Source organism: Ictalurus furcatus, chromosome 26 (genome assembly GCF_023375685.1).
Source record: "Ictalurus furcatus strain D&B chromosome 26, Billie_1.0, whole genome shotgun sequence".
NCBI classification, from domain to species: Eukaryota; Metazoa; Chordata; class Actinopteri; order Siluriformes; family Ictaluridae; genus Ictalurus; species Ictalurus furcatus.
Genome location: NC_071280.1, coordinates 19,449,474 through 19,464,129, shown reverse-complemented (window position 1 = coordinate 19,464,129; position 14,656 = coordinate 19,449,474). Strand labels below are relative to the sequence as shown.

At 40.4% G+C, this 14,656-nt stretch overlaps 1 protein-coding gene and 1 long non-coding RNA gene across 6 annotated transcripts; both read left to right on the top strand.

The window, feature by feature from the left end:
* The first annotated feature begins 952 nt into the window (after positions 1–952).
* Positions 953–8,591, top strand: LOC128602474 (A-kinase anchor protein 8). 4 transcript variants are annotated; one of them, XM_053616308.1, is made up of 14 exons: positions 953–1,083; positions 1,905–2,055; positions 2,510–2,753; positions 3,338–3,437; positions 3,544–3,593; positions 3,953–3,986; positions 4,396–4,445; positions 4,533–4,566; positions 4,679–4,784; positions 4,962–5,103; positions 5,691–5,799; positions 5,893–6,023; positions 6,249–6,299; positions 6,515–8,591. In XM_053616308.1, the coding sequence occupies exons 1-14, from the start codon at positions 1,059–1,061 to the stop codon at positions 6,995–6,997; spliced, it is 1,710 nt and encodes a 569-aa protein (XP_053472283.1). In that variant the 5' UTR covers positions 953–1,058; the 3' UTR covers positions 6,998–8,591. The 4 variants fall into 4 exon arrangements, with proteins under 4 accessions (XP_053472283.1, XP_053472284.1, XP_053472282.1 ...); XM_053616309.1 differs by having other exon boundaries at positions 5,742–5,799; positions 6,204–6,299; positions 6,515–8,590; XM_053616307.1 differs by having other exon boundaries at positions 5,694–5,799; positions 6,204–6,299; positions 6,515–8,590.
* An 829-nt stretch (positions 8,592–9,420) lies between these two features.
* Positions 9,421–14,637, top strand: LOC128602519 (uncharacterized). 2 transcript variants are annotated; one of them, XR_008384848.1, is made up of 4 exons: positions 9,421–9,674; positions 10,448–12,425; positions 12,516–12,713; positions 13,505–14,637. It is a non-coding gene; the product is annotated as an uncharacterized LOC128602519 (long non-coding RNA). The 2 variants fall into 2 exon arrangements; XR_008384849.1 differs by lacking the exon at positions 13,505–14,637 and having other exon boundaries at positions 10,448–11,085; positions 12,314–12,425; positions 12,516–13,186.
* Positions 14,638–14,656: the final 19 nt, after the last annotated feature.

Genomic DNA, 14,656 nt, shown 5'->3' with positions numbered 1-14,656 from the left:
TTTACCAGGAAAGGTGTGTGTATATTTGCAAAATACTAGAATATTAGAAATATTAGAAATGAAAAGACTGACTTATAAATAAAAAAATGAAAAATGCAATTTTAAGAATTTAATTTCCAAGGTGAAATGAACTGAATTGCAAATACAAAGATCAACAATGCAGATGAATGTGAGACAACCCTCCCAGACTCCTCAGAGGCAGCGGAGGAAGTACACCCTACTCGAGATTGGCAGGACCCCCGTGGAGAGAGTGAGGAGTTTCAGGTATCCAGGAGTACACACCTCTGAGGACCTGACCTGGACGCATCACACTCAAGCTCAGGTGAACAAACCCAGACAATGGCTGCACCATCTGGAACTGCTGAGGGAATTCAAGGTCTCCCCAGTGATCCTGAAAAGTTCCATACTGGGGCTATAGAAAGTTTACTGACTCGGTGAATCTCAGCACATCTCCCCGTCTACTCTCCTCTCTCTGCATGGCACCTACACCATCAGGGACTCCACCCACCCCAGTTACTGTCTGTTTAGCCTGCTACAATCAGGCAAGCACCTCCATGGTCTGATGGCTCAAACTGAGAGGCTCAGGAGGAACGTCTTCCATCAGGCCAACAGACTCCTCAACACGGACATGTCCTCCATACAGATCCCTTTGGACTCCATAAGTACTCTACAGTCACTCTTCACTCCACTGACCCTCCACACACTGCACTTTTGATATCAAACAATTTCAAACAAAACACATGTTTATCAAAAAAAAAATCCCATGTTTCATTACAAAATATCTTCATTTGTGTTCGGAAGATGAAGTCTTATGGGTTTGGAACGACACGAGGTGAGTAATTGACAGAATGTTTGGGTGAACTACCATTTTAAATGGTAGGGATTGGAATGACAGAAAGGTGGCGCTGTGGCGCAGTCCCGCTCTCAACTCTGCTGAAGAAAAAGACGACGAAGAAGAAATTGGAGGCGGAAGAAGGAAGACGCAAAGTGGAAGAATAATAATAATAAGAGCCGTTTAATTTGTTCACTTATTGAGAGATTTCCGATTGGAGGTCGGTATGGCGGCTTCTAGATTCGGTTCAGGTAATTCATTTAAATATATAATTAATTTAGTCATCTTTTAAAATAAAATGCATGTCTACATGAGCCTATATAAACATATAAATAAGAAATAACTTTGGGTGTGTTAGCTCTGCTGGGCTTTTGTGTAATGTTTTCATTAACCCTGCTGAAAAAAAAACCCCAACAGAAGCCCTCATCAAATTTGTAATGGTTTTAATGGCTATAATGGGAATTGTATTGGTTTTAATGGAAACTGTAATGGTCTCTGTGGGTCTCTACTGGTAATATGTTGCCTTCTGTTGGTAATATGTTATGTCTAGTGTATACCATTAAACACCGGTAATGGTTTTAATGGTTAGCTGATGGTTTGTAATGGTATTTGTAGTGAAACCATTAGGATTTATGTCATGGTTTCTATTGTTTGTTTGTTTTTTCAGCAGAGAACCTTTTAGACTTGACCTAATGTTCAGGTTTCCATTAAATAGATTTAATGCATTTTAATCAATACACGTCACTTTGTAGGTGTGCAGTTATTGACTGCTGCCTTGCACGATAGTATTGGCACCCCTCTACCTAATCCTTTAATGGAAATGACTCACCATACTGTTTATTCTCAGTCCAGTGGTAACATGGACTTGGTGGTGTGTGTGTGTGTGTGTGTGTGTGTGTGTGTGTTTATTATAATCAACGAAAGTCTTTAGGGTTACGGATGGTTTAATATTCTTCATCTGGAGCACCGTAACCCACACAACACGGTCACGGTGCTTGAACTCGTGAAGACGTATCCAAAAAGTTTTGTGAATTTATTTAAAGGTGTTCTGCACCCACTTGCCTGTCCTCAGGAACAGGAAACCACAACCAGTTCAGATGTCTGGACTCGATGCCTCCTCACTCTTCTATGAGGACGAGCAAGGATTACGTCATCACCAGAATCAACCAGCAAATTAACACGCTCAGGGAAGGGGCGCGGAAAGAAGGAAGTCGCAGAGACAGGTGACACGGTTTTTGCCATTTCGATGTACTTTTGCAAGGAACAAGGAACGTGTGTTAGGGTTTAGCATACATTCCTTTCTTCCACTGTGTCAGAAGAAGTGATGAAATTTAAACGTCTCACCAGTGACAGCAACGTTAGTCTTCCACAGCTAGCTAAGCCGTGTTGCCTAAATTAACATACAAATAAAACAATGGGCGTGTCTAATGGTGCTTTTAGTCAGTTGTTGACCAGATCTGCCCAGATGAGATGTTCAACAAGGACACATGGGTGTGATTATCAGGTGTTCACAAATTTATGTCCTTGTAATGTATAAATGGTGCAGAGCTTAACATGATTTTTAATGAACTTTATGAGTGACAAAAAAGTAAGACTAAAGGTAAAAGATTATTCAATGCACGGAAAAAGAATTTCGAGGTGGCACCGTCTCATCTCTGCACCTCTCTCTATATTCAGGTTCACATATCCCTACCCCCGGGGCTTCTACAAACCAGATGACTTTATTAGCGATGAAATGTCAGAGCATGGAAGCATAGACTTTGTTGCACTGGATGGTGATGGCTGTCATGGTGCTGGATCGACCGAAATGCAGAACTCCTCACCGGTCAGCAGGAGGAAGCAGAAAGCTAAGTTAAGGAAACGCAGACAGAAAGCTCTGAAGGCTCTAGCAAAGCAGACAGCGCAGGCCCTAAATACCATGGTAAGAGTACATGACATAGCTGACTCCACCACTGGGAGGTGCATAAGAAGTATTTTTCTGGAATTTGTTTAATTGACCTAAACCATCTTAAGTAGTCGGACACACAAGAAGCTATTTTAGTTCTGAATATAATTTATTGATGCTAAAGTGTGACACAAGATAATAGTATCCAAGATAATAGTTTGGAAATGAGCAAACATCTGTAAATACACCAATTTAATAGGTACAGAAACTTTACTTATCACCAGACTGGACCATGTACCCCTCAAACAAAAAGTCCAGGTGGTATAGCCTGACCTGATCCAGCTCCTACTACCTGGGCTGAGACAAACCAAAACTATGGACCTTTGGTGTGGAGACATGGAGACACAGAGACAGTGCAGTGAGCTCAAGGCTGGAGAAATTAGTTGTTAAGCGTGCCTCGTTCGAGGAGTTGGATCAGGTCTACCTCTACCCCCTGGACTTGATTCTACAGTGAGGACTATCGTATTTGGACTCTACACATGAGCATTACAGATGTGTGTTATGAAAAGATGTACCATGGGTTATGACATGTGGATTAACATGTGGATCTGGTATTAAAGCATCAGTGTAAACCTGAGCAAGACGGGAAGAAGAGGAAAGGGTGCCCGACTACAGTCGACGAGCCAGAGATTAAAATGGGCAAGACTGAATCTGCAGGAGGTGACGAGACCAACAATGCTACTGAACTTCTGTCTTAGTCTTTTACTTTCTTTCTCTTTTATCTTCTTAACATTTTATCGTTTGTTTTGTATTTTGTATTAAAAAGATTCAACAAACAAGATGGAGGCATCTGAGAGATCCGCAACGCTCGTATCTGTAAGTGTTTTTATTTTATTTTAATTTTTTTAGTTTTAGGAGGAGAATCGCCTTAAAAACTGAACTTTCTAGAATCACACTGGCCTGTTTAGCTTTAATATAACTGACTTGATGTACTAGATCCATCTGGACATGGATCTAGATAAAAATGGTTCCCAGTCCTCTACAGGCTATGTGAACAACCTGAGTGACAAAATCCCTGCATCCTACTACCACAGACATGTCATAATCTGTAATAATCAGTTATAATGTTTTGTCAAATTGATCTAGATCGTATCAGTCATTGTTCTGTTGTAGTGGTTTTGGGGGAAACCTGTAGATCTTTCATTATCAAGTGAAAAATTTCTGCATCTTTCCAGGCCTCCAACTCAGGAGCTGAAGGACAGAGTATTGGTGAGCATCCGTCCTGTTATTCTCATGAAATCCTCCCTTTTAAATACGTTATTCATTAAGCCACATCTATTGCTCGGTGTTTTGTACACAGTTTTGTCTATCAAAGAGGAGCTTGCTCAGCTTAAAATGAAGCTTCAAAAAAACAAGGTTCCACTATCTGATATAGGTACTACCCTGGACCTTCTGTTCCTTTTTTTAGACCGGAGTTTCCAGATTTAGCAGCTAGCAGAGTTAATATTTTGTCCCAGGATATCCATAGATATGCATTTAAAACCATTTGATACGTTATTTTAAAAAAAATAAATAAACAAAAACAAACCAGTGTACTTGCTTTTAGAAGGGTTCATGAACAGGACTATTATATAGAACTTTTTGTTAATTAATTTCTTTTTTCTTTTTTGATGTCTAGATGCAGAACGTCACACTGAGGAGACCGGTGAGGATTTAACTCCTGCGCCAGTAGGTGTAAATTATGTCGAACAAAACTCTTATGAACCTGTGAGTATTGCTAATATGAGCTGACTGATCTATCTTTTGTCTGCCCAGGCCTCCAAATCAGCAGCTGAAGGACAAAGTTGCCGTGAGTATTAGTTATTCTTCTCCCTTTATTCATCTATCCATATATCCATATTACCTCATTTATTTAGCAATTGGTCCTGCTCCGATTTAACGAACCTGTATCGTTTCTGTAGCGGCGGTTTCAATAAAGCGGCAGGGCAGACAGACTCAGGCTCCTGATGGCACACAGAAGAAGCAGGGATCTTTCTGGAGACCAGGAATGAAGATCACAGCTCAGAGGTCAGATCCAGATCCAGCTCCAGAACCTAGAACCTCAAAAAAACCCAAAAGCGTGCGTTATCTTGAACGAGGCAAAGTAATTGCAGTACAGGCATTAAACCGTGCAGTGCTGTACCGTCTGAGAGTTTATTAAATGTTCTGATTGGCCATTTCTCCTGTCTGTCACATGGTCACCAGGATAGCTTTTGTATGTTCGGTGTGCAAGTTTCACTCGTTCTACAAAAAGAACATGGAAGCTCATCTGGAGAGCAAATTCCACAAAGATCACTTCCAGTTCCTGTCAGAGCACCTCTCCGAACCGACTGTGGACTTCCTGCAGGTACAACACTACTGCTCCAAAAATTTTCAAAATGCCCCCATTTGAAGGTGTCCAGATATGTGGATGTATAATATTTATCAGCACAGACAGGTTAATAACAGACACAAACGTGCCGCTGAATGACCAGATTTGTGACTGGAGTAGGGACTGAATAACAAAACGTATGATGGTCAAGTCTGGTCTGGCAGAAGTCTTTCTTTTTACTGCTAAACTGTGAAGCTACTAGTGAACTTTTTCCCAATTTTCCCTCCTCTGTTAAGTCATGGGAACCATCACATACTGTAAAGGGTTCATTAACATTCCGGCTTCTGATTATTAAGGTTGTAAATTTATGAATAGATTTAACTAGCTAAGCCAACTGTTGCCCGTTGTTCTAACAGTGTGTGCAAGTTAGCTAACACACTGTCCTGAAGGGTTCCATGTTGGTGGAACCAAGAGTCAATAGAACATTTAAAAAGATGTTACTGTTTAATAATACATGGTCCAGCCACAGGTACCTAGAGACAGTGACGATGTTTGTGCATATGCATTATGACTTACCACTCTTTGTTTGATTTTTGCGTGTGTGTGTGTACCTGGGTAATTAGCAGACATGTTTAAGTTATAAGCATAAGAAGGTTGAGGATTTCATTAATCAGATACCGAATCACCGTGATGCCATCTGTCAGCTGTATGAAGATAAGGACCTGACTCGAGGTATCTGACTCATTTTGTACTTCTCTGCATTTGCTTCATATGTCGTATATTGACTTATTGAGTGTGTGTGTGTGTGTGTGTGTGTGTGTGTAGACATCAGTATGGAGCACTTCATGAGGAAGGCAGAAGCAGCTCACTGTCTAGCGTGTGATGTATACATACCCATGCAGCATTACTTAATTCAGAATCACCTCAAGTCCCCTGATCATATCAATAACTGCAAGGTACACGCACCCCATGCGTAAAATAAACAAGCAGCCTAATGCAAGCACATCGTTAAAATCTACAGCATCAGTACACGTGTGAGATTTGTTGCTCTGCTTTCCGTTTCGATTTGTAATACTTTATAAACTTTTTTTTCTGATCGAGTCTAAATGTGTATGTTTATGTTCATGTCCATGAAGATTATGATGGAACAGTCTAAAAATTGGGGGCTGTCTTTTGCCCAGAGCATCCTCAGTAACAAGTGTGTCCGCAAGAAACTGAAGCGCTACCTTAAGGTAAGGTTTTGTTGTGTTGGTTTTTTTTTTTCAACATCTGTCAGGATTTTGTACATTTGTGTAGTGCATGCTCAGCTTAAATTTTAGACTTAAACAACCATATCTCAGTTGGGCTCCAGACCATGTTGGTGAATATCGCTTATTGTCAGCACATGTTTCTTTTCGTCTGTATGAAGAGCAGACCCTCAACTGTGCTAACCATGAATGCTTTGCAGGACTCCATGGTACCTGGTGGGTCTGAAGTGAAACCGGAAGTGGTGTGGTCAACAGGGCAAAGGGCAGTTCCAGATCCAGAAGCAGACATGATGATGCAAGAGGTGGAGCCGTTCTGTGAACGGACGAGCCAAGCTGAAGAGGCAGTAGGAGATGGGAAAGACCACGAGGTGGAGCCGTTCTGTGGGCGGACGAGCCAAGATGAAGAGGCAGTAGGAGATGGGAAAGACCACGAGGTGGAGCCATTGTCTAAACGGGTGGTCCCAGCTGCAGAGGCAAAAAAGAATGGGAAGGAACAACAGGCAGAGCCAATGTGTGAAGAGGTGGTTCCAGCTGCAGAGAAAATAAGGAACAAGGATGTGCGAGAGAAACCTGAAGAACGTTACCTGACGGAATTGCTTTTCGACTTGCTGGATGAAGAGGAAGACGTGGAAGGAGTGGAGTTGGGGGAGGAAGAACTGGGAGAGGATGACTACACTTTGTAGTCAAAGTGTAAAAACTTTGACCTCTGTGACCCTTTATTAGTCACTTAACAATTCTTTACAGATTCTGTTGCCTGGATCAAGTCAAACTCCTGGATCTTATGGGAGTTTAACAGACATTATGTATGTTTGTGACATTTAGGAATTTAGCACAAAGCAATTTTTCTTTTCTCTGTACATGTACACTGTTTTCCACCTACACAGTGCTGCTGTCAAATCTGGAAACTTTCAGCACTTTACCACCGTGAAACCAGCAGGTTGTGCTAGACATACACTGGGCTTATTATTATTATTATTATTATTATTTATTTATTTTTTTTTTTTTTTATACGGTTCAACATTATAACACAGTTTTTCTGTTTTGATTCCTTCATGATTCTGAAGGAATCATGTTGAAATTGTAAAATATGTTCTTAATGCCAAAAATACTGCTTGTAAACTCCTCCATTATTGTTATTTTTGTGCTGTTCATCAGTAAATTCATTCAACTGAATATGTAATAGTTTGGCTCGCAAACCAGTAGAAACATGCCCTCGTTTTCCTCTGTATGACTGAACAAAGACAACTGTAGCTCTATCTAGAACCCGGGTTGCTGTTTTCCTCACTAATAAGCCAGCTGTTGATAAGCCAGTCTGCTGTATATTGTGGTTTTCGTTCACCCGTTTTATGAGAATTTATTTTGTTTTTCATTAAATGTAATCAGAATTGAACTTAATCAGAAACACAAGAAATTCAAACAGAAACACCTGACTTGCACCTGATGCATGAGGGTTGTAGTATGAATGAATAGATGTGATAAAGTGGGATAAAAAGAGTGTCTATAGTAGACCTATATAATAATTTCTGAATTATTTTAAAGCAATATCCACAAATTATACTTGATTAAATTCATGCATAAATAAAATTGTACTGATTTACAATGAAAATTAGTGACTACTGAATTTCTGCTCTCTGTTGTGACCCTTTATGTCTGTGGAGGAATCACGGTAGACCCTAACCCTAACCCATGTGTTTCGAAGACTTAATTTCTTTACTGAAAACAATCATAAGAACATAGAAAAATTAAGAAAGAAACGGGATACCCTATAATTGCTGAACGCAATTCCAAAACTGTGTCCCTTCCCTCCATAACAGGCCACTCCCCTTCACCTGTCCTCTGCCTTTATAAAACACATAGGCATGATCAGTCAAGCCCACGTAATCACATTATTACGGGAAACATAAAAAAATGTTACATAAACACATAAATATAAATATTTTAATAAAAATTGCATAGGTTCCTACAGTGTAAAAGTTTGCCCACTGCTTCAATGGTTATTGTAGCAAGTGAAGACATTGGGCCAGTAAGCAGTAAGACAAAATTGGCCTCTAGGTGGCACTACAGTGTTTTATAGGTCACAGCCCAGCTTTGGTAAAGGTTTATTTAAAGATAAAGGTAGATAAAGGTTTATCTGCATAAGACAGGACCTTCCTTAATTTGGATTTTATGTTACAGAAAACAGAAATATTTGACAAATACCAAGATGTGCTGTTTACAGAAGTTTATTTCCGTGATGCAATAAACATAGTGTAGAATAAATTGTTGTCTGTTTTCTCACCACCACCACCCAGGGAAGATTATATACAGTATACTGTCAGTGAAATGGAAACCTGGCTGACTCCTCTTTAGACTGTGCATCAAATACTAATTTAAAATGAATAAGAAATAATGAAAATAAGATAAGAAATATATGTACAGGAATATACAAAAAAATGCAGTATGTCACATGTAGTAACAATACAAAGTGCAAAGTGGAGTGAAGAGTGACTGTAGAGTCCTTATGGAGTGCTAAGGGATCTGTATGGAGTCTGATGGCCTGAGGGAAGAAGTTCCTCCTGAGCCTCTCAGGTTTAGCCATCAGTCCATGGAGGCACTTGGCTGATTGCAGCAGGCTAAACAGACAGTTACCTGGATGGATGGAGTCCCTGATGATTTTAGCAGCTCTTGTACTGCATTACCTGGTGTAGATGTCGAACAAATACATAAGAAATACTGTAATTACCAAATATATGTAATTTGAATATGTTTAATTAAAATAAGTGTAAATCAAGACTTTTGTTGTGAATCTAAAATATTGTCCACATTACACCTGGTGCTTGGGTGTCAATAATAATAATAATAATAATAATAATAATAATAATCACTTAAAATAAGACAAGTTCCAAGTAATAATAAAAAATAAACATGTCAGAGATACAATCCATGAAAATTTATAAAGGAAAGAAAAAAAACATTGTGATGTTCATAAATGCAGTAACAGTAGTTTTCTGTTTTTCTTTCTTTTTTTAATAAAATTTGTATTCACCAGTGTAGTGAATTATTTGGTGAGGAAAAGTCTATTAAAAAAGATTACATTTGGGGATTATTGTGAAAAAATTTGCGCTTATGTATGTATTATTACGATAAAATGGATGACTGCCGCCATTTCCTATCTCTCCTGTGTTAATCGTTTCAGCCAATCAGGGAAACTCTGACAGACAACCCCTGATGTCTCTGGTCCAATCACATCAAGAGGCTGTTGTTTGACGGTGAATTTGACCAATGCGGTTGTAGAATGATAACCCACCCCTTTTTTAAAAACATTATTTAATCTCCAGACGGTGCAGCGCTCCGTTCATTTATTTTACACCAGAGGGAAAGGTTAGTAATTTTTATTTACTCACTTTTACTCAGCAACTTAACTTTTATTCAGCAAAACTATTTAAAGTGTATTATTTTTTCCTCCTGAAACAACAAAGGTGATTTTAGCAGCCCGAGTTAACCAGAGTCGTTAGCATCGTTAGCTAATTCACGACAGCCTTACTGTTTGAGTCGTAGCTCTTCTTTTCCTCATAAACCTCTGAGAAATGTCGCCTGGGTTTTTGCGCAAAATAGCGTTTAAATAGCTTTTAACTGTTGCTATGGACTATAACCCTTGCTAACGTGTTAAGCTAATATATATATAGCTAGCTTAGCATGAGACCCAAGAGGCTGAAAATGGCGCCAAACCAGCGCGAGCTAGATTTACCGAGTAGTCTTTCAGACGTAAAGGACAACACAGTACAGATAATCAAGGGCGTAACCATGATATGGACCTTGTGGGGGTCCACTTAGTTGTCCTTAGCCCACATGTGGTGTAAAGGAATGAAATGCTGTGCAACTTTCCTCACTTTCACTCGCATTTATAACAGTCTTGTCACAATGTGAGGGTTCTGCAAGTGAAGGCAATGTTAATGGTCAAAAACCGGAACTACTTCGTGGGTGTGCAAAGTGTGATTTATCTTTTTCCTCCTTATTTTCCCATCGATGCAGTGGACAGACAGGTTCAGGGAAGACCTTTACCATGCTGGGTGTGTTATATACACGCGCGCGCACACTGAGGATCCTTCAGTGTACAGTGCTAATGAACGCTGAACTCTGTGTGTGTGTTTTAGGGCCGAATGAGCTGACGGATTTCTCTGATGAGTTGCGTGGTGTTATTCCTCGCAGCATTGAGCATTTGTTCTCCCTCATCAGCAGAGAGGTGGAGAAGGTGAGCTGTTACATTCAACCTCACATCAAACACTACCTGCACCACCCTCCTGTCTGTAGACACAGCAGCAGACCCGCCCGCTTGTCCACAGACCCGCCCACTCATCAATAAGCCCGCCCACTCGTCCACAGACCTGCCTGCTCATCAATAAGCCCGCCCACAGACCCACCCCAGTCATCATTGAGGTCACCTCTGTGTTTTAAATTGTGCACTGCTTACATTAAAAAGTGCATTATGGGTGACCTTCATTTTCTATGGTACATTTGACACTAACCTGTTGCAGTGCATTTTGGGATTTTATCAGCTGGATGTTCTGGTCATGTTACACAATGTTGTAAGTTTGTGTGTGCGCACGTGCAGTCTGCAGGAGCAAAGAGCTTCCTGTGTAAATGCTCCTTCATCGAGATCTACAACGAGCAGATTTTTGACCTCCTGGACAGTGGCTCAGTGAGTCTGTTCCTCAGAGAGGACATTAAGAAAGGAGTATTTGTGGAAGGAGCGGTGGAGAAATATGTGGCTTCAGCCGCAGAGGCCTACCAGGTATACACATACACCACTGGTCATAGACAGTATGTCTTTAGTGAGTTGACTGATTTTGCTTCAGTCTGACTTTCTGTGAATCAGTTTTTAACATATTTTGAACTAATTGGATTCAGTGATTCATTACACAGAATCTGGATCAGTTGTTCAGAACAAAGAATCAACACAGTTAATCAGTACAGCAAACAGTTCAGAACTGACCAAGTGAATCTCTATCAAATTACTGACTCAAGTTAAGTTTTAGAGCAGAGTATTGCTACTGTGAACCTGTGAATCACACTCCTTCAGAAGACTTACACTATACAATAAATTAGTAAATTAATTAAACTTAAAACCGATCTAATAAATTGGTGAGGTATGTCAGTTTTCCGGAACAGAAAAGTGATAAATTGGTGAACTGGGCAAGCTCAGAACTGATTCATTTAACTGGTTACACAAACAGAACAGAGAATTAATACAGTGAATCAGTAAATTAAACAGTTCAGAATTGATTCATTGAATCAGTTAATCTAGTAGTTTGGAACTAATACAGCAAATTAGTACATCAAACTTGTTCAGAATTAATACAGTGAATCAGTAAATTCACTGGCTCAGAATTGATTCAGCGATTATTCATAACTGATGAAGAGATTCAGTTAATCAAATAATTTATTTTTGTTGCAGTGAATCAGAAAAATCAAACAATTCAGAATTGATACAGTGAATCAGTAAATAAAGTTCAGAATTGATTCAGTAACTCGGTGAATCAGTAAATCAAACAATTCGGAATGAAACTCCAAATGAATCCTAATCAAACTTCAGTCTGAACAGAACTGATGCGGTGTGTGTATAGGTGTTATCTATGGCAGTAGTTTTCAAAGTGGGGGCCGCCAGGGGGCGCCTGGGGGGCCTCAACAATTTGGCGTGAAAAATAAATACATGCTTTTCTCTTTCTCACTCTCAGACAACCACACACACACACAATCAATTCCTAATGTAATGGAAAGATGTAATTATTAATAAAAAAAAGGGGGGGGGGATATATTCAGAAGTCTGTATTTTTAATGTTTTTAAAAGACATCTTGCAAAAGGGGGGCTTCGGTCAAATGTTAATGCCATTTGGGGGGGCCTTGCCCTGGAAAAGTTTGGGAACCCCTGATCTATGAGATGGCGTAATCGGCATGTTGCGTCCATGTCGATGAATCACGAGTCATCTCACTCTCATGCCGTTTTCACTATGACGCTGGAGTCCAAGGAGACGGGACAGGAAGTGGTGAGCATCAGAATGTCTCAACTCAATCTGGTAGATCTGGCGGGGTCTGAGAGGCAGAGAGACACATGCTGAAGGATCACGCCTGAAGGTGTGTGTGTGTGTTCAACTTTATTTCATACCTATCACATTATAAATGTTGTTAAAGATGTTGTGCACTGTTTGACCTTTGACCCCACAGGTGGCGAGCAGCATCAACCGCTCTCTGATGTGCCTGGGTCAGGTGATCATGGCTCTGTGATCAGGGCACTTCGTTCAAAAGGAATGATGGAGTCCCAGTCATCTTTACCTTCATGCTTGTTAAGTTTAGCTTTAGGTCCATCTGGAGCACTACCACGAGGGACTGTGAGCTGATTGGTGGATGCTGAAGTAGTTGAAGGTGCGTGCGTGTTTGAACCCAAGTTGAAAGAGCCGTTATAATGGCTGGGTCCCTGCACACGGCTTCTGGGTCTCACACCCGGGCCAGGCGTGGAGGAAGTTGGACTAGCAGGGCTCCGTATGGGTCTATCAATGACAGAGTTCAGCAGAAAAAAGCCGGTCAGCCTCTGAAGGCCTTGTGGCATCACTATCTGACATGCGGGTTCTATCAGGGACAGCTGAAAGTGTGATAGTGTCATGTGGTTGGAGACCACATGTTACCGTGCTGGCAAGGGGCTGACGTTTGAGAGCAAGCAAACTACCCTCTGTGGCTTCCAATCTTTGGAGTAGAGGTGAAATGGCATGTTGGAGCTGTTTATTTTGTTGTGCCAGCACAGCCTGTAGCCAGTGTGGAGGGTCTGGAGCGGCTGATGCTCCAAGTTCGGCTTTTGCTCAGTCATATCTAAGCTGTATTAAAATCGAGCTTGAAAACTCCTCATTCTCTTGAATTTCCTTTTTATTTTATTTTATATATTTAATTAATGTCTTTTTTTTTTTTTTTTTTTTAAACTTCTAGTAGGCTTTAGATACCGAAATACATTCGGTGAACTGAGAGTTTCAATATAGAATCACAGGGCTGTGTCGTAATGGCTGTGAAACGTGGCAGACTGATTAGAAATCCTCTAATTCCATTAGTTTTTCTACAGGGTGTCCAAAAAAGCCTCCATACATGGGGGAATTAACACTTTTTAGCAAAATGTTTTCCAAAATTTTTTGTACTTGGTTCATACTGTTTTATTTATCTTTTTTCAGATAACCTTTACGAATTCCTTTGACAAAAGAAGAACCTATTGCAATCGTTCTCATGACTGGATCTGCAAGCTGTCGTAAGGTTGTGATGGACTTTAACAGGAACCATGGCAAGGACATCACACACAACACTCTTGCCAAACTTAAACCAAAAAGATGAAGTGTTGAGGACCAAGCGAGACGTAGACGTCCACGGACATCCACTGACGAAGGCACAACCGATTTGGTACTGGCAAACATAGTCCCCAATATATGGAGACTTTTGGGACACCCTGTATATTCCAGTTTTCCTAGTTCCCCAATGGTCCATTTTGGCTCAGCTGCCACCTCCTTTAAAGGTGTCTGTGTAAGTGGACATTGCTTCAAGTGAAAAAGGTGCTCTGTCTGCATCATGTCTGAGTCAGGGTTCAATTAGTGACAGTGTGAACAAGTACCAGTAAAGTGGTCAAAGACACAGTCATGATGATATCCCACCCTTAAAAAACTTAGTTTATGTTGGACCTCAGAATTTTTGAGGATATGTGTGATGATTGTCCTGTTGGTGAAATTCTCAGTCTGAATCTCAGCACTTTTAATTTAAAATGGAAGGTGAAATACCTGAACCAAGATGCATGTGGGTAGGAATCAAATCCATCTTTCCATCTTCCAGAGAGGAAAAGTCATACCAGCTTTCACTTTTTGTACCGTCTGCTTTCACAGTGACACCCTACTCTAACCAGTAGGGTCTAGACACCGAGGAACATACAGGGAACAGGGACTGAGATGTTTCACTCATGAATATTGGCTCAGTCCAGAGTTTGTTCATTTATTCACTGGTACCCGTGTAGTAAATAGAGTGCATGATTTGGTACACATTATGATGGTGAGATATTGAGAGATGCTTATGGATATGTCCCAGATCAAGCATTCCTGTTGCTATACTGGCCACATAAACTCCACCACAGTTGTCTCATTATCATCAGTGAACTGCATGGCTGAATTTATGGACATGTCCTAAATACCCAGTTCACTTTATAGGCGAAATCACAGGACGTAAACATGAGAGCAAGGTTATATATACCCAGATCTATGTGCTATGCCAGTGGCAATGGGGCCTTAAAAGACTACAACCTTGCTCAGATAGTACAATAATGCACTTCCTTATGTTGAATTAAT